Below are 21,090 nucleotides of genomic sequence, written 5' to 3' on the forward strand. Positions count from 1 at the left end.
CCCTAAATCTAGTTGGACTAACCACAGTTGACCCATGTCTGGATGCAGTGATTGATTGATTGATTGATTGATTTGCAACAATACATGAGCTTTATTGTTTTTTTTCTCAGCTGGGGGAAAAATTTGCTTGTTGAGTTATAAGTTCCTAAACATTTAATCAGGCACAAGATGGGAGGCTCAAGCCAACTCTGCCATTGTATGGTTTCTATTATTGTTGAAGCCCTCAGGCATATTTACTGTGATGAAACTGAGAAAGGAGCTGCTAGATGGGAGGTGGAAAATCTTCTGCAAAAAATGGGAGAATTTGAATTCATTTCCATGCTTCAGATTTCATAAAGTTAGCAAGGCCCTTCTTGCAAATTTCACGGGGCAAATGTGCAAATATTTACAGTTCACTCTTGCAGTTCGAATCAGTCAGGCTAATTTTGATGAAGTTGAACAGCAAGCGACATTTACTCTACCGGATGCAGGATACAAAACTGTCAAAAGAAGGCAGAGAGTACAAAAAAAAATCAAAAGAAAGCTGAGACAAGCTTTGAAGCCTCAGACGAACTTTCTGCAAGAGGCATGTTTAGGGTAAATCCATTTATCCCTGTCATGGATGCTCTTGTGTCCAACCGAGACAGAAGTGCAACGGTGTGTAAGAGTGAAGCTGGCAATTTTTCATTTTTGGTGAAGCTGCGAGCAACTAAGGATCGGATTCACAATGGCGTCAAGACGTTAATGCAAGAATATCCAAAGGCTGTTGACCTTAGTCTAGTCGATGAACTTTTGCACTTCCGCCTGCAGGTCAAACAAGCTCACCTTGAGAAAGAAAATTTCAGCTACCAAGAGGTGTATCCAATAATAATCCTGGAGAAAATTCGGGTGGCGTTTCCAAATGTGGAATTGACATATTGTTCCCGTGTGTTGGTGTCAGACAGTTTTGTAGCGGACTAAAAAAGCATTAAAAAATGATCTGCGGCTTCATCAAGATCAGTTTTCTGATCTAAGCCTTCTCTGCATAGAAAATGATAAACTGAATTTAATTAAATAATTGATAAGTCTGCATCCAAAAGAGCTCGAAAGAACTTTGAATATAGTGTAGGATTATAATATAGCTGTGATTCCCCTAGGAATGTTCTGTATGGATGTCTTTATTAATTCCATACTTTTATACGTATAGTTATTAAAGGTTGCATATTTATAAACAATATTTTCCCCCACGTTAAATTCTGCTTTCTCTGACTAGATAAGATGAAGAGGACGAGGTTCTGCTCAGGGGCTTCCCGGAAGAGGCACCTGCTCGCCGACCGGGGGGGGGGGACAGGAGCCGGAGAGGGAAGAGGGAACGTGGATGCTTAGAGAACAAACTCTGAAGGAGAGCAAGTCTCCAGGTGGAGAGGGAAGGGACCCGCAAGGGCCATCTAGTTCAACCCCTGCCGTGTGACAGTGGCCGGGAGGGAAGGAAGGAAGGAAGGAAGGAAGGAAGGAAGGAAGAAAAAGAAAAGAAAAAAGAAAAGAAAAGAAGGAAGGAAAGTAAAGGAAGGGAAGGGAAGGAAGGAAGGAAGGAAGGAAGGAAGGAAGGAAGGAAGAAAGGAAGAAAGAAAGAAAGAAAGAAAGAAAGAAAGAAAGAAAGAAAGAAAGAAACAGAAAAGAAAAAAGAAAAGAAAAGAAAAGAAAAGAAGGAAGGAAAGTAAAGGAAGGGAAGGAAGGAAGGAAGGAAGGAAGGAAGGAAGGAAGGAAGGAAGGGAGGGAGGGAGGGCACAATGCCGGCACGACAAAGGGCCAAAGTCATCGAGCGAGGAAAGAAGAGCAAGAAAAAAGAGGGGAAATAAGAGCCCCTAGAGGACTGATAGGCCAGGTGAGGGCGGAATCAGGCTCAGGCAGACGAGGATATGCAGAAGCGGAGGGCAGAGGAGTGGAAGAGGAAGGAGATCTAGGAATCCCCAGTCACCTGGGGGCCCCGTGTGGTGCTGGCTGGAGAAGGGGCACCCCCCTGCTGCCCCACTTGGGATCGCTGGGGTAGTCGGGAGGCTGGTCTGGAAGTTGCTGGGGGAGCGCTTCTGGATGATGCCTTCGGCCAACGCACCGCGCCAGTCCTGGCCTGACCCAGAGGCAGCGCAGGTCCTGCACGGGAGGCTGCGAGTGCAGAAACGCGCGTGAACCTACAAGTCACCTGGAAGGGCGCTGGGCTCCCTTCGGATCTGCGGGTTTCGAGTCCTGCACCTCCCGCGAGTTTGTCTAAGACTAACGCTTTGAAAAATTTAATTTATTCCATTTGTATACCGCCCTCCCTCCGCAGATCTCAGGGCGGTTTACAACATAAGAATGCAAGATGAAAAACCCACACAAAATGCAATACCCCCCCTTCAAAACCCCTCCCCATCATTTAAAAGGGATGTCGAAGGCTTGGAAGAAGAGGAACTTTTCCGCCTGGCGCCTAAAGGTTGTACAATGAACCTCACTTTTAATTCAAAAGAAAAAGCAGAGGCGATAAAAAAATCCGCACCCAGACCGGACAGGGAACAGAGTGAGTTTTCAGCTGCGGGGTCTGAGAGGTCTGGCTCAGGAGAAGCTTCTGACGGGGACGCCCTCGCTGGGTGGCCAGTCCAAAGCGGCCTCTCCCTCCTGCATTGCAGCGGGTTGGTCTGGATGACCCCTGGGGGTCCCTTGCCACTCCACAGTCCCGCGATTCCGTCGCGGCTCGTGAGCCTGGCTGCGCGCCTGCTTCTTGCTGGTGGGGGGCTCCTCTCTTGCGCGACCTGCCAGGTGCGCTCTGGACGGGGGGGGGGCGCATAACAGGTGCCATGGGGGGTGTTCTGTCTCCGGCGCTAATTCGGGTGGGGTGGGGGCGCCGTCCTTCCAGCGAAGCCTGCGCGGGAGCAGGGGGGAAAGAGGGTCGTGAGCACCGTCTCCTTTCTGGGTCCTCTCCCCGCCCTGCGCCCTTGTCCCCAAATGCCCTCTCTCCCCCCTCTCTCCTCCTCCATCGTCGTCTCTGACGTCGGGAGAGAGCCCCCCCACCGCGCCGGAGTGATGAACCCCCCGCCGCCCCGGAGGCCAGGAGAGGGCGGGGCTTCCCGGCGGTGGGCGGGGCTTCTCTCCATCTTTATAGGGGGAGGCGGAGGAGGGTTCTCCGCGCGCAGCCTGGGCGAAAAGGGACCGAGGAAGAAGAGGAGGAGGAGGAAGAAGACCCACCGACCCAGCCTCGGTTCCCGGCGTCCGCCCGGCTCCCCCTCTCTCCTTGCGCGCAGCAGGTACTGCGGATTGGGTTGCGGGGGGGGGGGGCGCAGCTCACCTCCACCAGCCCAGAATCTCCGCGTCCTTTTTCGTTCCGGGAGGGGGAAGGAGTTTCTATAGGGCCACCCATTTTACGGAGGTCGGTCTCAGGGAGGATTTTCGGGAAGGTGCGCCAAGGGGGTCGCCTGGGGAGAATAGATGGGAGGGGGCCTGGGAGCCGCCCTGATCTTTGCGAGGGAGGGGGGCTGAGCGAGGACTTCCTTCCATATTTCTCTCCCCCACCCCCAGTCTTGCAGGACCCTCCCGGCATTGTCTTCTATCCCGGCTGCCGATGGGAGTCCCCCCCCCCGTCGAAGTGAGCGACGCCCCCATCACTTCCCCACTGCAAAATCTCTTGGGGAGCCGCTCCTGGCTATGCCCTCCCCCGCCCCTCTTCTGCCAATTAATGCCCCTCCCGGGAATGGCCAGAGATAAGAGGGGGTCCATTTCCGGCCACCGCCTCCCATCTCCTCCGAGAGAAGCCCCTCCCCGCAGGGGGCCTGTGGTTCGTCCTGCGGGGGGTGGGGGGAGGCGGCGAAGAGCCGGCTCGCCCAGGGATGCTTGGCGGCGGCGTGGATCCCCACTGAATTCTCAGGTGCCCCCCTCCCGCTCCGCTTTCTCTCCCCCCACCCTCCCGCCCCACTTCCAGGGGAGGGGTGGTGTTACATTTCCTTTCTTCGTGCCTGCTATTTATAGGGCTGGGCATGTGACTTGGGGAGGGGGGGCGTCATCGGCACAGATGGAGCCCAGAGGGGGGGGGCGAGGGAGGGAGGGAGGGATGGGAGATGGAGGGAGGGCGGCCAGGAAAGATGAAGGAGGAGGAAGAGGAGCAGGGCCTCATCGCTACCCCCCCACTGCCTCTCCCCCCACCCCACGTCAGATCTTTGGGGGTGGGGAGGGCCATCAGGATCTCTCTGCGTTGCTGCAAAGCTCCTTGCTCCCTCCCCGCGCCCCCCTCCAGACCATCTGCTTTATATGGAACTGGTTCAATGCTGGGGAATCGGGGGCGGGGGCGGAGTCTGGTGAGGTGATCGTTTTAATTGGCCCCCCTGGTTAATTTCCATTCCCGTCAGTCTTGGCAGTTCCTGATTAATCCCCGTGAAGATCGATGGGGATTGATTGTGGGGGGTTGGGGAGCGCGGCGCCAGAGGTCACGCCAAGGGTATGGGGGGCGCAGCTTCCCCTCTCCCCCCTCCGTGCAGGTGGAGGGGGGTGCCTCTCCCCCCCCACGTCCTCCCCACACATATCTCTGCCCTATCGCAGCGTAACCCCACAGGGTCACCCGATAGCCAGGGCGCACAAAAGGCGGCAGCTCTTCTTCAGATAAACTGCGGAACTCCCTCCGGCAGGAAGCGCCCTCGCCGGCTGCGAAAGAGGACCAGCCAAATTCAGGGAAGAGGCGGCGTGTTTCCTGCTTCTCCCTCTGTTGCCGGAATCAGATAACGCAGCGAAGTCTCTGCGCCAGGGCAGTTTCTAGGAATCGCAAGGCGCTGGGGGGAGAGCGCCCGGGGGCGGGGGCGGGTAGTTGGCCATCCTGAGGATAGGATGCCGCTGGGCCAGACGGGAGCCCTTTGGCGAAGCTCTGTTTATTTATTTGTTCATGGAAAGCGGATCTCCTAGACGCCTTTGGAGGACAGAGTGCCACAAAGTGGGTCTATAGCTGTGTGTGCACACATATAATCAAAGTGGGGCGTGTGGGGTGTTAGGCCAGAGGAAAGGCCTCTGCTGAGGGACATCATTCTGGGGGTAGTGTGTCCACCTTCGGTCCATGAGACCAAGAAGGGGTCCAGCTGTCAAGAAGGCAGTTTCTGGATCTGCTGTAGAGGGAAGTGAGGGGCCAGTGGGCCTCATCCTAGGAGGAAAACTTGAATCCTCAACCTCCGCTGCCGTGTGGGATATCTTCAGGAGAAGAAACGACTCGGGAGTAAACCCTGCACAAATCCACAGTGATGGTTGGAATGTTCCTTGTTCCTTGTTCGCCTCCTAGCAGCTCCTGCAGCCAAACCGGCGCCCAATGTCTCGCTCTGCTTTCCTTTGGACCACGCCAGTGAGGCTGAGAGGGGGGTCTTGTCATCTGGGCAGCCCAGGACCCCCAGACGCACGACACACGTTTTGCCCCAGAGAGGTCACTTCAGGGCTGCTAATGCAGACGTTTGACTTCACCCCTGGAGGCAAACACCATTGTCTCTCGGCAGACGGGTGCCAGCTGTCCACGACGGTCAAAATGCAAGCCCCAGTGTTGTGCCACTGAGGAGGGGGTGATGACTCAGGCCAGGCCAGGGTCAGCAACAGAGGGGAGGTCTCTGTGTGGGTTCAGGACCACCAGCGGAGGCCAAACGGCCAAGTTGCCCTCAGAAGATTCTGCAGAGAGAATGGCTGAGTTTCATAAGAGGCCTGGACATTGATTGACCGGAGGGCCTGCCACCCCCCCTTTAAAAAATGTTGCCGCCTGGCAGTTGAAAGGCCAGGTCCACCTTTGGCAGCTGTTGCCTCCTTAGGGGCAAAGGGGTTCCCAGCTGTGGAGATGCCACTCTCAGGGCTCTCTCGATCCCATCAGCACAAAGGAGCCTCTGTGGAGCAGCCCTCAGAGTCTGGCAGTGGAGGTGTCTCTGTGGGGCTCAGGGGAGAAGAGGTAGACAGGCTCCTCCTGCTTAGCTTGTTATTAGTCACTGTGGGGCCATTGCTGAGAAGGCCCTGCTGTGTGGCTGGCCTGTCCGCTGAATCTCCTTCACTGGCGGGGGCACTTAAGCAGGCCTGTGATGCAGCTCTCCGGGGGTGCGGTGGGGGCAGGCTTGCATGGCTGCAAGTGCCCCTATAAGTAGCCCATTCCCAAAGCAGACAGCTTTGCCCCAGATGCCCAGAATTGCAGAGAGGCCCCTCCTCTGTGTGCCCTTTGCAGGTGAGCAGAAATCCTTCCTTCTTGCCGTGTGTCACATGATTCCTTCCAAGACCTGGCAATGAACGCAGTTCTTTGGCTGGTGGCGTTGGAGATGAGAGGATGGGGGGGGGGAGAACATGAGATCTCCCTCACGTGAAGCCCCTCCTGCTGCGGGAGCAAACGGATCCCTCTGACCCACCTGCAGGGAGATGGAAAATATCGGTCTTTCGAGTCTTTCTGGCTGGTTTTATATTCCAGGCCTCGTTTCTCCCGGGGCCTCTTTCGTCTCCCGGCTGAAGAGGCCTCTAGTTCCGCAGCATGGAATATTCATGATCAGTTGCTGAGGAAACGCGATGCCGGCGTCTCAGGTGCGAGTCCTTACCTGGGTCAAGGGCTTCCGGAGCTCAGGTCCTGCAAGCCAAGGCTGGGCTTGGGTTTCCAGTGTTCCTTGTGGTCACGGGGTGTGTGTGTGTCCTTGCCACAACCCCACAAAATCAGCCACTCTTCTGCTTGCTGAGATCCTGCTGTCTTCCTCCGTGACCCCTTCACTCACCACCCCCCTGCCAGGCCCAGAGGTCACAATTTGCGGAGACAAAAAGTTGCAGTTTCTATTAGAACGATGAATTGTAAAGCTGGAAGGGTCTATGACAGGTGCCCCCCCCCAACCTCTCTGCTTCCAAACCTCCAAGGACGGAGAGGCCACCATCTTCTGAGGGAGTCTGTTTGACTGCCGGATGGTTCTTACAATCAGAAAGTTCTTCCTGATGTTTAGTCGGAATCTCCCTTCGTATAGTTTGAACCCCTTGGTTCGGGCGTTCCTGAAGAAGCAGGAGACAAGCTTCTCCATCTTCCACAAGAAAGTCCTTTAGATGTTTGAGGATGGCTCTCATATCATCTCTTAGTCTTCTCTTCTCCAGCCTAAACAGACCCAACTCCCTCAACCGTTCCTCTTCAGGCGTGGGAGATTCTCTGAGTTCCTCTGGCAGAGAGAGGATGGTGTCCGTCAGTAAGGGAAGTCATAGTGCTGCTCTCTTCTGCCTCGGTCAGACCCCACTTGGAGTCTTGTGTCGGGTTCTGGGCACCCCAGTTGAAGGATGTTGACAAGCTGGAAGGAGCGCAGAAAAGGGCAGGCAAGACGATGGAAGGTCTGGAAACCAAGCCTTGTGAGGAAAGGTTGAAGGAGCTGGGGATGTTTAACGTGGAGAAGAGAAGACGGAGAGTGTGGGATGTGAAACACAAGAGCAGTCAAGAACAACGTTCCTAGAGTGAACATGTTTACACATGGGGAGGAGTGTTTGTCCAGCCAGCAGGTAAACTTCCTGCATCCCTGAACGTTCCCACAGAGAGGTCATCTGAAGGGATGGCACATGGGAAAAGGAGCCAGCTTGCTTTCTCCTGCTCTGGACTTGTAGGATTCAAATCCACGGCTTCAGTGTTACAAGAATGGCGATTCTGACTCAACATCTGGAAGAACTTGGAAGACATTAAGAGCCGTTTTGACAGTGGAACGGTCTCCCTTGGAAGGTGGTGGACGCTCCTTCCCTGGGGGTTTTTAAGCAGAGATTGGACGGCCACCTGGGAAGGATTCTTTGGGGAGGATTTCTGCATTGTGTGTGTGTGGGGGGGTTGGACTAGATGACCTTTGGGGAGTCCCAACTGTACAATCAACTATATGAGGGGAGTGGGGAGCTTACATGCCCCCAAGGCCTCATTCCATGGCAGAGTGGTGAAATTGTGTGTGTGTGTGTGTGTGTGTGTGTGTGAGAGAGAGAGAGAGAGAGAGAGAGAGAGAGAGAGAGAGAGAGTGTGTTTGGTCTTATGGAAGCATAGACCTTGGAACCTTTTTTGTGTTTTTAAAGTCATCTGGGAGCACCGTTTGTTCCCCATCCCACTCACCCCAAGGCAGACTGAATCAAAATCCCCCCTCATTGTCCTGATTTTGTCTCCAAAGCGCCTGGGTTGAGGCCAGAGGCTGCCAGAGCCAGGAGCACCGCCACCACCACCAGTACAACCAGTACCACCAGTTCCCCACCAGTGAGAGCATCCCTGGGAGCAGATCAGCCAAGTAACAACGACCCGTAAAGCAGAGGTTTCCTTTGTTTTTGTTTCCATCTGGTGTCGAACTTCTCATAAGTGCCTGTAGCGGCGGTGGGAACAGGGGGTTCAAGGCACGGCAGCTGACTCTGGGGGGGGGCTGTGGGGAAGGGCAGGGGGGCAGTTCTGGATTTGGGGGAGGAACAGTGAGCAGCACTAGGGCCACATCAATGGGGCTTTTTTCTGCGAGAGTCAGGATTGTAACCTGCTGTGCCTTGAAGAAGAGACTCCCCTGTGTGGGGCGTTTCCCCTGACTGCATGTTTTGCTTCCTAATAACATACCTGGGGGGCAAACTGTCTAGTTGTAAGCCCCTTCTGGGAAAAGGGAAGCCTGGGGGCACCCCGCTTTCTTAATGCACAACATGGAATGGAAACCCCCCATGGCAGTTATCGTGGATTTGGCCCACTGGGCACCTTCATTTTTGAGGTGCCAGCAGCAAAATGGGTGGTTTGCTAGGACTCAGATACTGTCTGGAATAAATGGGGTGGGGGACCCTCGCCTAAGTGCAGGAGCTCCGACTTGACCCCCAGGTTATGGGGGTCATGATGTCATATGCCCCGCAGCGTCGGAACCCAGCTTCGGGTGGCACCAAAGTTTTGTGGGTGCCCTATAGTTGGCGCCCCCTTCTTTGATTGGGGCTGGAGGGCTCTGAAGGCATTTTTCAATTTCTCTTAAGTTCCCACACTTGGCAAATGTGGGGTGGGGTTGGGGGAGCAAGTTCCTAAGCTGCAACTGACAATGCACCTACTTCTGAGTAAACCCACTGGAGTTAAGCAAGGGGCTCAGGTTGTGGCTGGGACACGATAGGAAAGGAGACGTTTGCTTCCTTGACTTAATACTGCTTCCCCCGGAAAATTGGGGTGCAGACCAGGCTAGTCCTTTCCTGGATGAGAAAAGGCTCTCCCAATTTTTTCCCCGTGGATAGATGCTCATTTTGTGGTGGAACAAGGGCTGGGGCCATTGCTGCAACTCCCAAAGCAAGGGGGAAGGCTGCCTAAATCGACCAGCTGGACCTTCCCCCCCCCACTCAGGACAGTCCAAAAACTCACTCTGCCCAGCCACCTCTGGGCTCTGCAGCCTTCGCCCCCTTTCAGATAACACTTCAGAATATGACATTCCCACTCCCTGGGGTCTGGCTGCAGTTACAGCTGCCCACAAGCTGAAATCTTATGGCCCCCACCTGCCCCCTCCCGCCAGCCGGTGTGTGAGGACGTCAGAAGATTCAGGGCAGGGAAAAGGTTCACGCAGCACGTAGCCGAACTATATTTCGGCATAGCTGACAAGCCAACGGAAGAGAAAGTGCTGTCATTTAGAACTTGTGGCTCCCAGTACATTTCCGAGCATAATTTAAAGTGTTGGTGCTGACCTTGAAAGCCCTAAATGGCCCCAAAGGTCCAGGATACCTGAAGGAGCGTCTCCACCCCCATCGTTCTGCCCGGACACTGAGGTCCAGCGCCGAGGGCCTTCCGGCGGTTCCCTCCCTGCGAGAAGTGAGGTTACAGGGAGCCAGGCAGAGGGCCTTCTGCCTGGTTCCAGAGTGCCTGGTTCCAGAGTGGCGCCCGTCCTATGGAACGCCCTCCCATCAGATGTCAAAGAGAAAAATAACTACCAAACTTTTAGAAGATATCTGAAGGCAGCCCTGTTCAGGGAAGCTTTTAATGTTTAATAGGTTATTGTATTTTAGTGTTTTGTTGGAAGCTGCCCAGAGTGGCTGGGGAAACCCAGCCAGATGGGTGGGGTATAAATAATAAATTATTATTATTATTGTGGACGTCTGATGTTGGAGGATTCAGGACGGAGAAAAGCAAGCCCTTCTCCACGCAACTGCGGAACTCCCTGTCACAAGAGGCAATGGCCGCCACCAACTTGGATGGCTGCAAAAGAGGAGGAGGCAAATTTACGGAGGAGGAAAGGTCTGTTTCCTCTCTCCACAGTCGGAGGCGGTAAATGCTTCTGAATACCAGTGGCTGAAAACCACATGGGGGGGGCAGGCAGAGAGTGCGGTTCTTGCACTCGCGTCCTGGAGTTGTCCCCTGTGAGGGCAGGACGCTGGACTAGATGGGCCGCTTTGGGCCTGATCCAGCAGGTTGTGCTGACATTCTTCTGAAGGTACCCTTCCCCGCCTCTCCCTGGGGGTGGGAAGCTTGCAGGGACACAGAGAGGCTAGTTCTGCACTGGTTAGATCAGGAGAGCGGCCCCCAGGTTATGGGGGGGCCTCCATGTGGGACGCAGGCTCAGCGCACCTCATTTGGGGAGGGGAGGGTTTTCTGTTGTGACACTTCAGGTAAAATGGACCTTGTTGCACTGGTGGTGCTTCCAGGGGTTACCTGGATTTTTCACCTGACGGGACAATTGGCAGGGAGAATTTGTGGGGAGGGTGAGAAGGACCAGGAAGAGCACATCTCCATATCCCAGCTGAGTCCTGTTCACACGGTTTGAATCTTGTTATTCTGCAGAGTTGGAAAATCAGAAACGCCCTGTCTCTGTGATGCCCCTTCTTAGTTTCCCCAGTAACCCCAGTTTCTGGAGTGGGTGGGTGTCAATGGATGCACATTATACCTCCGTGAAGAGACCTTACCTTTGCTGATCTCACCTTTTGGAAAAACACACTTCCCCCCCTTTCCTTTTCCTTTTCTTTTTTGCCTTTGAACCGTTTGTTTTTCCTGCAAACACGATTTGGATGAAGCGGCAACAGCGAAGCGTTTGGCTTTGACACACCGGTAAAAAGGAACAATGGCAGCCCATAATAAGACGTCTGCTTGTTTGTATTTTGTATGCACCCTAAAAAACATTCCGGTCCAGAATGGCATCTTAAGGTGTGGCTGTGGAGGGGGAAAAATGCGTCTCAAAACATCCAGGGAGAAATAAGAGCAGAGCCACAGAGAGGAGCTGAAAACAGAGAAAACAAGATTTTTTGGGGTGTGTAGGGAGGAAACATACTCTAGAAGCTAACCCTAACCCATCACCCCCAAAAACCCTGTGCACAAGGAATATTTTTGCAGTGTGTGTTTCTGTGTGTGTGTGTGTGTGTGTGAGAGAGAGAGAGAGAGAGAGAGGGACAGACAGACAGACAGATAGACATACTGACCGACTGACCCCAGGCAGTGGGGGGGGGGGGCAGAAGCCCAGAGCCTGGGACGGGTGCAGTGCTAAACATGGCCTGCCCCACATCCCCCCTGCTTGATCTCCCAAGGGGGGGAGAATCAGGACGGGTACCAGGAAGATTCCTCACGCAGCACTAATTAGACTGTGGAACTCCCTCCCACAAGAGCCACCAACTTGGAAAGAGGGTCGGACAAATTCATGGAGGAGAAGCCCATCGTGGGCTCCTGGCCTCAACCATCTCCCTCCACGGTCAGAGGTAGCAAATGCCAGTCTATGGAGAAGGGCGAGCTCAGCTCTCGCACTCGGATCCCATAGCAGGCACCCGAGAGAACAGGAGGCTGGACAGTTCCTGCCTGGCAGGGGGTTGCGCTAGATGACCCTCGGGGTCCCTTTTGACTCTCCAATTCTAGATGGGCCGTTAGCCTCGTCCGGCAGGGCTCTTAGGATCACAGAACTGTGGAGGCAGAAGGGACCCGAGGGTTATCTATCCCAACCCCCTCCAGGGCAGGAACCGCACCTAAATGCCCCACTGCCAGGCCGGTCCCCTATTGGATTTGGGACCTGTGGGTTGCGGTGGGCGGGGGCCACGTCTCCCCCTCCCTCCCCAGGCAGCACAGCGCCTGGGGTGCCCCCCCTTCCCTGCCCTTCTGTGTCTGTCTAACCGGCTTGTTTTCAGAGGCCCCTGGCGCTTGGGGACCCCCGGCCAGCGCAGAGACCCCCCCAGGGTGGTTTTCATGGAGGTTTATCTCCCTGCAGCCGCACAAGTCTGTAGCCTCACGTGTAGACATGAAGCTGGAGAGCCCCAGCGCCGACTCGCAGCTGGAGTTTGTGGTGGCCACCGAGAAGGAGTTTGAGGAGATCCTGGCCATGTCGAAGGGCATCTACGGGGGGCTGGACTACCTCCCCAGCCGCTACCATGCCTGGATCCGGGAGCCCAACCGCACCGTCGTGCTGGCCAAGAAGAACGGAGCTGTGGTGAGAGCGGTGGGGGGGCCGGGCCGGCCAGGTGCATCCTCTTCCCCCCTCCCAGGGCCCCCTCGGTGGTCCCTGGGAGGCCGGGGGGAGAGGACCTCTGCCACCTGGGGGGCTGAAATGGACGGGGGGTGGTGGTCTTGGTGGGTGCTGCTATGGAGCAACTCGGACTAAAGAGGGCCCAGTCAAGTCACTGCCTGCCAGGATCCTTGCATTGCAGCGGGTTGGGCTGGATGACCACATGGGGTCCCTTGCAACTCTTATGGTTCTAGCCTTACCGTTGTTGTTTTCCTGCAACGGAGTAGGAACGACGGGAAGCAGAAGCAAAAACCCTCAGAGCCTGCAAATGAAACTTAGCTGCGGCTCCTTGCAGGGAGGGTTGAGCTAGATGACTTTTGGGGTCCCTTCCAATTCTTTGGTTCCCACGATTCGTTGCAGGTTTTTAAGGAGAGGCCAGGTGCTTCAGCTGTGATTCCTGCGCTGCCAGGGTTGGGCTGGATGACCTTTAGGGGTCCCTCTCTATGATTCTGCAAAGAAAAAAAAGGGAAAAGGTGATCTATAACCACAAAACCACCATGGAGGCGATTCAAATGATATAGTATCTCTGGCAGGCTAGGGATCAATGGGAAAAGAGCCATTGCGCAACCACATTTGAAATAATAGTTTGTGCCGTTCTGGATGCCTCACCCCAAAATGGATATGGCAGAGTTGGAGAAAGAAGAGAGCAGCCACAGCGACCGAGGAAGATGAGCGACTCCCCTGTACGGGGAAGGTTGCTGCGTTTGGGACTTTAGAGAGCAGGTGAGGGAGTTTGTGAAATTATGCAGGGCGAGGAGAAAGTGGAGCGAAAAAGGCTTTCCTCCCTCTCTCCCAACGCAGGAACTCGTGATCACCCAGGGGATCTGGTGCTGGCGATTCAGGGCAGAGAGAAGGAAGCCGTTTTTCATACAGGGCACAGATAAACGATGGCTGCCAACTTGGATGGCTTTAAAAGAGGACTGGAGAAATTCATGCCTAGACACCTGGATCCCAGGTGCTGGAATCTGCCAGAGGGCATTCGGATCCTGTGTTCGAATCCTGCTTTTGGGTTTCCCTTTGTGGCACCAGTTTGGCCCCCGGATGCTGGACTAGTCGGGCCCCCACTGGCCTGACCCAGCATCCTCAGGGGTCTCCTGGCCTCCTTACACTTAGGGGAGGCAAACTGGATTTCCATGGCCCCGATCCAGGCAGATCTTCCGAGGAGAGGGAAGCGGTTCCTCCTGTGATCTTCCGTGCCTTTTGCTCCATAGCAGGGTCCTGAGCAGCCCAAGACCTCCTGGCGCCCCCTCCCACTTCTGTGCCCCTGGTGCCAGCTTCAGGGGGGGCAAAGAAAAGGGGTCCTTTGTGGCCCACCCCCCAGATCGCACTCTTCACATATGTTGGGCTTGGGGTGGGAAAATTGGGGGAGCCTGGAGCTTATGGGTAAGTCTGTCACACACGTGTGTGTAACGCCGGCACCGCAACTGGACGTGACTTTTGCACTCGGCCCCTCCTTGTCCTGGGGGGGGGGGGAGCGGCTGAGAAATGGAGCCAAACTCCATTCAAAATCTGCCGCCAGCCGATTCTGCCAATTTAAATGGGAGCCTAAATCCTACAGGATGGATGCGATTGGACCCCCTTAGTCTTATGGCACTTGGTAAGGGCAGTGTGTGTGTGTGTGTGGTGGGGGAGCGCCCCCCCCCCCAAATTATGGGATGTTTCCCAAAATCTGCAAATCTCAAACACATACGGGTCATCCTGCATGAAATCTTAGTCTGGACTGTTTGGGGGAGAACTGTAGGCTAATAGCCTTTCTCTCTGTGGGCCGTTAGATGGTCCAGTGATGATGATGATGATGATGATGATGATGTCCTGAGGAGACTGTATCCCTCCAAGGCAAAGGTTGGGCATTAAAGCCCTCGCTTGCTGGGGTCACCTGCAGATGGAAAGAGGTTGGCACACCGTCCATCGCCCCTCCCTCGGCCCAAACCCCCAGGCCCGCTTAATGGTGACTCCCGGGCTGGGCTAGATGACCTTTGGGGACCCCTCCCGACTGCAATTCCTCCAGTTCCGGTGCCTGGGCGTTCTTTACCCTCTTTCTCTCTCTCTTTCTCTCTCTCTCCCGCCTACTGATGATTTAATGGGATTCTGTTTCCAGCTTCATTCTGGACTTTCTCTCTCTCTCTGCCTCCCTCTCTCTTTCTCTCTCTCTCTATTTTTTTTAATAAGTTTTTTTTAAAAAGAAAAAAAAGCAATGGATAAAAACCGAATGATTTTCGCTGGATTTTATTCACGTAGGTGTGTGGGGGATCAGGCCCCCCGTCCAGGAAGGTGGCGGGGTCTCCCTCGGAGGAACCGTGAAGGGGCTGCTGCAGCGCGGATCCTAAAATCCTTACAGTTCGGCCTCAGGACCCAAGTTTCCAAAATAAATGTCTCCCTCTTTCTGTGTCTCTGCTCTTGAGACCCCCGTAGCGTAAAGGGCCCCGTCCAATGGTACTAGTATGATCAGCTTACTCTGTGATCTTCCCTATATATAAATATATATCTATATATATAAACCCCTCTATATGCCTGTATATTTTTCTTGTTGTTCTCTTTTCATGTAATTGCTTAAAAATGTGTGCCAACGCTTGGCATTTGAACAGCGGTCTCCCCCCACCCCAGACCTCTCTCTCTCTGCCTCCATCCTTGCCCAACCCCCCCCGCCCGCCCCCACCTGCCCCCTCCCTCACCTAACTTTGTTTAATTAACGCCACCATTTTTTTCCAATTACAGATTTTTTCAAGATTGTAGGTGACTTGGTGCAGCGCACTAAGGGTTAAACTCTCTGCTCTCTCCCCCTCCTCCCCCCACCCTATATCTCCCCCTCCCCCTCCCTCCCGTCCCCCCCCCCCCGAACCCAACCCAACCCAACCCAACAACCAGATTGGGCTCCAGTCGGTCTACATCATTGACGCCGGGGAGACGGCTTTGGTGGAGGGGCTCCGCGTGGCCCCCTGGGAGCGAGGGAAAGGGGTGGCCGGGGTCCTCCAGCGCTTCTGCTCAGAGATGGTCAAGGAGAAGCACCCCGAGGTCAAGGTGTCGCGCTTGACCCGGGACGACAAGCTGGGACCCAAAGACTTCAAGAAGTACCGTGTCATCGCCAAACAGGTGAGGCGGCAGCACGGACAGAGGTACGCCGTCCCCGTGACAGAGCACAGGGAGGGAGGAACTCTGCGCATGCACAGAGTCACTGGGGATCAAGCCTGGCTGACAGGGGAGCTCCCAGGGCTTGGACCGGGGGACCCAACACTAAGAGATCATAGAATTGTAGTGATATGAATAGATGCTGAGAGAGCATTAGAACCAGTGTGGTGTAGTGGTTAAGAGCAGTGGACTCGTAATCTGGGGAACCGGGTTCGCGTCTCCGCTCCTCTACATGCAGCTGCTGGGTGACCTTGGGCTACTCACACTTCTCTGAAGTCTCTCAGCCCCACTCACCTCACAGAGTGTTTGTTGTGGGGGAGGAAGGGAAAGGGGAATGTTAGCCACTTTGAGACTCCTTAAGGGGAGGGAAAGGCGGGATATCAAGTCTAAACTCTTCTTCTTTAGTTCTTAGAGATTATCCGTCCTTCCTTGTGAGTTCAGCAGAGTGCATCCCTTTGCATTTTAGAGAGGCAAGTTTTAGGTCAGGGGTCAGCAAACCTTTTCAGCAGGGGGCCGTCAGACCTTGTGGGGGGGGGCAGACTATATTTTGGGGGAAAATATGGATGAATTCCTATGCCCCACAAATAACCCAGTGATGCATTTTAAATAAAAGGGCACATTCTACTCACGTAAAAACACGCTGATTCCCAGACTGTCCGTGGGCTGGATTAAGAAGGCGATTGGGCCGGATCCAGCCCCCAGGCCTTAGTTTGCCTACCCATGTTTTAGGCTTTCGGTTTAAGCGATCCTGGATTGCTTTAAGGCGGACTGGTTTTCCCTGGTATTTCCCCCTTTTCTCCCCTTAAAATAACAATCACACACAAACCATCTTGTAAAAAGAGCATTTACAGTCATACCTTGGTTCTCAAACGCCTTGGTACTCATCTGTTTTGGCTCCCGAACACCGCAAACCTGGAAGTGAGTGTTTTGGTTTCCAAACGTTTTTTGGAAGCCGAACGTCCGACGCATCTTCCATGGCTTCCGATTGAGTGCAAGAATCTCCTGCAGACAATTGGAAGGCCACACCTTGGTTTTCGAACATTTTCCAGATGTTTGAACGGCTTCCGTTTGAGAAGCAAGGTACGACTGTACTCTTGTTTGAAGAGTAACTGATACAGCAGCTTTGTTCAGGCCAGCTTAAAATGCTAATTCAGCTTCCAAGACATCCTTCAGTCTGGCTTAAAGCGATGTCTGAGCTTTGGAGCTCAGACATGCAGATGTTCTTATATGTTGGCTTGTTGGGAAGAGTGACGGAAAAAGAGAAGAAAGAGGATAGAAGATATCTCGGGCAGAAGATATAGAAGCAGGATTAGTCGCACCAGCAGGGTAAAGAACAGCTTCTCTCCGTGGGCTGTTAGGCTGCTGAATGAAAAGATAACAACAGGGCAACGGACTTTCGGGTTTGGTGGGTGTGCGTCAGTAAACGAGGGGAATTAAGACAAAGAGAGCTGAGTGTGGGGGTGGTGCTCGAGTAATCTCACTCTATACAAGTTGTACAAGTGACAATCAAGTATTTCAATTTCAAAATCCCACAGGAAGGGAGCCCCAGGATCATCTAGTCCAACCCCCTGCAATGCAGAAATGTGCAGCTGGCCAATATGGGGATTGAACCCACAGCCTTGGCATTATTGGCACCAGGCTTCAACCCACAGAGCTATCCTGCACTTCTATGACTCCAGGGGCCTGTCCCAGAGTGGAGCAAGGGGTGGTGCTTTCTGAAGAGGCTCAGCCAGCCTTCTGGGTCCTTGAACCTGTATCAAATAGGTTCTGGGGAGCAGCTGCCGGCTGCCCCCCATCCCAAGTGGGGGACTCTGGGCTTTCAAATTTCAGTGGTGCCACAATTTGGCACATCTCGCCTTCCATTGCGAGAGCACTTTGTTGTGGCAGCCTCTCAGCTCAGCAACCCGCTTTGGGCAAACCGGCTGTGCCCCCTCTTCCCATGCATGTTTCAGGACTGAGGTCAGGTCCCAAGTGGGTGGGGTGGGGAGACTGCAAAGAGAGAGCTGTGCGGTGGGGCTGTCTCTGTCTCAGCAGGTAGAGCTGCCTTCAGTTGACCTATGGTCCTGGGTTGCTTGTGGTCAGATTCTGAGAAGGAACTCTCTGATTCCATCTCAGGACCTTTCCACCTGGTGGAACTTCTCCTCCTTCTCCTGCTCTGAATTCTTCTCCTTTTCCTCCTCTTCTTCCTCCCCTTCCTCTTCCTTCCTCTCTCCAGGGGATCCTGCTGGTGCGCTTTGATGCTCAAGAGCTCCTCTCCCGCCTTGACGCTGTGGTGTTGGCGCTGGCCGAGGCCGGCTTCTGCCCGGAGCCGTCCGAGCTCCTCCTGGAGAGCGAGGTCCCCGAGGTGGTCCTGCAGGAGTCCTTCCAGAGGGAGGTTCTGCCCAACCAGACCATCATCCAAGACTGGCAACCCTTCAAGGCTACCGCCGGCAACCTGGGCCTGCTGATGAAGAAGGACCTCTGCTGGGTGGTCGACCAGAAGGCCCGCCCCACCGTGGCCACCCTCAGCACCCGGCCCTTCCCCATCCCGCTGGGAGAGGACTGGTTCTACCTCAACATCGACGCCTTCGGGCGCGACCTGGCGCACATCAAGAGCCAGCTGCTCCACCACCTGCGCCTCCAGGTGCCGGCCGCCCAGCAGGGGAAGGTCATGTGCCAGCTCTTCCTGGAGCCGGCCCTGTGGTTAGACATGGCCACCTTCTGCCAATCGGCCCTGGGCCTGGAGCTGGCCAAGGACTACACCGAACAGTACCTGCTGGAGTCCGACATCTGAGGGGTTGGGGGAGGCCAAGGGGGCAGCGGCAGGGGGCTCAGGGGTGGGGGGAGAGGGAGGAGCGGCGGGGCCCCCTCCTCCCCTCCCTCTCCCCTCCCTCCCCCCTCCCTCCTCCATCCCCCAACTCCCATGCAACGCAGCACTTTCTGAGCCTTTTAACATTTTATCCTGGAAATACTTGGTTACCCCGACCCAAACCCAGTGCCCCCCCACCTCCACCCCTGACGTAGAGGATGAAACCCCAGTTCTCCCTCCCTTCCCTGGGCAGCAGTTAGCAATGTGGGTGGTTTGGTCCGGGGAGATGGATGGGGCAGCAGCAGAGAAAATGGGGGCGGGGGGCTTGGAGGAGGTTCTCGCCGGAGCGGCTGGCTGGTCCTTGGCAAAGCCTTGCCCACCCCGAGCAGCGGGCACCCATGGGCGAGAGAGAGAGCAGGGGGCCTCTGCGGCTGCCTCTGTTTTGAGATAAATAATCAAACAATCCAGGTCTTAGCGCTGTGGGGAAACCAAGAGGAGTTTGGCCTAGATTCCATCTGCTCTTTGCAGCCCTCGGCTCTGATGATCATGAGCCGCTGAGATTCCACCTGGAACAGATCCCATCACTGCAAGCTCATCTCTAGGTCCATGAGGGCTAGAAACCTGGCTTTCTTTAAAACGGAGGCTGGGGTTCTCCTGGACGTTGTGGTGCAGCAGACACTTTTAAGGGAAGCCCAGATGAGGTCCTGGGACCACCAGAGAGCCACTGGCTCCTCCCAGACTTTAGTGTGTGTTTTCGGGTGGGGGGCAGCGATAGTCGCACAGCAATAGCCCCTTTCACTTGTGCAGCCCCCCGTCCGCCCCCTTCCTCCCCCCCCAGCCAGGCGCTTAGCAACAGCTGACATGGTGACGGAGGAGGCGCCCCCCTTGCAACGGTTGCCATGGCAGCGGCTGAGGGAGCCTAGCAACGAGGCTGACGCACGGGGCGGTGCCTGGCAACGGTTGACGTGGCGATGGAGGCCGGTGATGTGATGACTGATGGCGGAAGGCAGCAAGGTCGCTGCGACCTCCCCGGCCCCTGCAGAAGGGACCTTGCGGGGCTTGGCGGACCCCCCCTGCCCCCTCCCCGTGATCTTGCCTTGCACTCCCCCCAGCCCCCACCCCTTTCCCCCTAGCGCCGCTTTCAGACTGACTAACGTGCAATATTAGATTCTTGTAAATGGAGATATATTTATAAATCTATGGTGTGCAAAATGTGTGGGGAGCTTTCTTGCGCTGTGCGTTGTGGCCCGTCTGCCGGATCCCTCGGGGGTCAGAGTTGTCGGGGATCCCAGAACACACACAACACACACACCCCCAAATACACACCTGCCTGCATTTCCTCTGGTTTGTGGGAAACTGGGATCCTGCTCTCTGTGTGTGACATATCTGGAGGTGATGCCAAATTTTGAGTAGAGACATAGTGGGGGGGCTTCTATTCTGCCTTGCAGGTGGGCTTAGATGATGATGATGATGATGATGATGATGATGATTATCAGCTAGCCAGTCACTCCTGGTGGGAGACCCTCCTCTAACCCCCTACCCCTACTAAACGCCTTTGCTTGGCTGTTCTGCCCCATTAGAAATAATGATTAGTGGATTCTTCAGAAGGGAATTTTCACTGTCTCTCTCACACACATTCACAGAATCATAGAACTGGAAAGGGACCCCAAGGGTCATCTAGCCCAACCTCGTACAATGCAGGAATCTTTTGCCCAATGTGGGACTCGAACCCCCGACCCAGAATTCCAGAGTCGCCTTGTCTGTCGATTGACCTCTCCATAACGAGGCACATTTATTTATACACTGCATTTTCCGCAAACGCGAAATACAACAGCCTAAAGATAGACGCTCTATATCTACACATTACAAAAAGTATACACGTTTGCCCCCGTTTTTTCCGCTTAAGATTTGCGGTTTTGTTTGAAACATCTTTGGAAGATACAAGACAGTATATCTTGCAACTGCCTTTGGAATATTATGTTCTGCTCTGGCGGCCACAGGAGGGGAGAGTTGCTCTTGGGCCCCGATCCTGCTCGTGAGTTACCCATAATGGGCACCTGGTTGGCCCAGGAATTGAATTATGAGCAAGAGAAGGTATTGGAGAATATGGTATTGTTATGGTATGAGAGGCCCCTGAGAGAACGGAAGGCTGGGCTTGGGGGGCCCTGGGCCTGGTTCTGCAAGCTCTTCTTAATGGCCTGGCACTTTAGAGCTGTTCTGGGCATCCATATGTCTCCAGAGACGATGGCGTGTCCCTCCAGGAGTGAAACCAAACCATGGCCTTGGCAGCATCAAAGTGGCCTCTCTGGGGTGCAAGCCTGGGCTGTGTGCCTGGAGGTCCTGGACTGCCCAGATGACAAGATTCTCACCCTGGCTGAGGTGGTCCAAAGGAAAGCAGAGCAATCCAGTTTGGCTGCCAGAGTTGCTGGAAGGAGGCAGACAACGCGCCGTCCAACTACCTTAGGGACCCCGCTCAGGATTTGTAGAGAGTTTGCACCTGAGCCCTGTGTACCTCTACACAGAATACATGAATGTAAGTGAAAATACACAGCTCTCATGGAAGGTCAGGGGGTAAACCCCTCCTCATTTGTGTGTTTCTTTGTCCTGAAATCTTAGCAGACTGAAGAACCAGCAAAGAAATTGCTGGGGGTTGGGGGGGGGGAAAGAGTGGAGGAAATGGCTGAAGCACGAATGGCACCCCACTCCCCCCCCCAAGAGATTTGCTCCTTTGATCACCATACTGTTTGGACTGTATTTCTTCTTAACCATCATGCATTTAGAAGACACCTT

At 54.6% G+C, this 21,090-nt stretch overlaps 1 protein-coding gene across 3 annotated transcripts; it reads left to right on the plus strand.

Moving 5' to 3' along the window:
- Window positions 1–3,096: 3,096 nt before the first annotated feature.
- NAT16 (N-acetyltransferase 16 (putative)) lies at window positions 3,097–19,514 on the plus strand. 3 transcript variants are annotated; one of them, XM_053363142.1, is made up of 5 exons: window positions 3,097–3,236; window positions 8,088–8,225; window positions 12,093–12,311; window positions 15,252–15,476; window positions 17,728–19,514. In XM_053363142.1, exons 3-5 carry the CDS (start codon window positions 12,123–12,125, stop codon window positions 18,283–18,285), a joined length of 972 nt encoding a protein of 323 aa, XP_053219117.1. In that variant the 5' UTR covers window positions 3,097–3,236; window positions 8,088–8,225; window positions 12,093–12,122; the 3' UTR covers window positions 18,286–19,514. The 3 variants fall into 3 exon arrangements, with proteins under 3 accessions (XP_053219117.1, XP_053219118.1, XP_053219119.1); XM_053363143.1 differs by lacking the exon at window positions 8,088–8,225; XM_053363144.1 differs by lacking the exons at window positions 3,097–3,236; window positions 8,088–8,225; window positions 12,093–12,311 and adding an exon at window positions 14,686–14,819.
- Window positions 19,515–21,090: the final 1,576 nt, after the last annotated feature.

Source organism: Podarcis raffonei, chromosome 13 (assembly GCF_027172205.1).
Source record: "Podarcis raffonei isolate rPodRaf1 chromosome 13, rPodRaf1.pri, whole genome shotgun sequence".
NCBI lineage: Eukaryota > Metazoa > Chordata > Lepidosauria > Squamata > Lacertidae > Podarcis > Podarcis raffonei.

What these genes read in the sequence shown, in the direction of transcription:
- NAT16 (XM_053363142.1), top strand. Translation starts at nt 12,123, where the DNA reads ATGAAGCTGGAGAGCCCCAGCGCCGACTCGCAGCTGGAGTTTGTGGTG. An exon ending in CCAAGAAGAACGGAGCTGTG is followed by an intron (nt 12,312 to 15,251) that starts GTGAGAGCGGTG and finishes CCCAACAACCAG; the next exon opens with ATTGGGCTCCAGTCGGTCTA. An exon ending in ACCGTGTCATCGCCAAACAG is followed by an intron (nt 15,477 to 17,727) that starts GTGAGGCGGCAG and finishes TCCTCTCTCCAG; the next exon opens with GGGATCCTGCTGGTGCGCTT.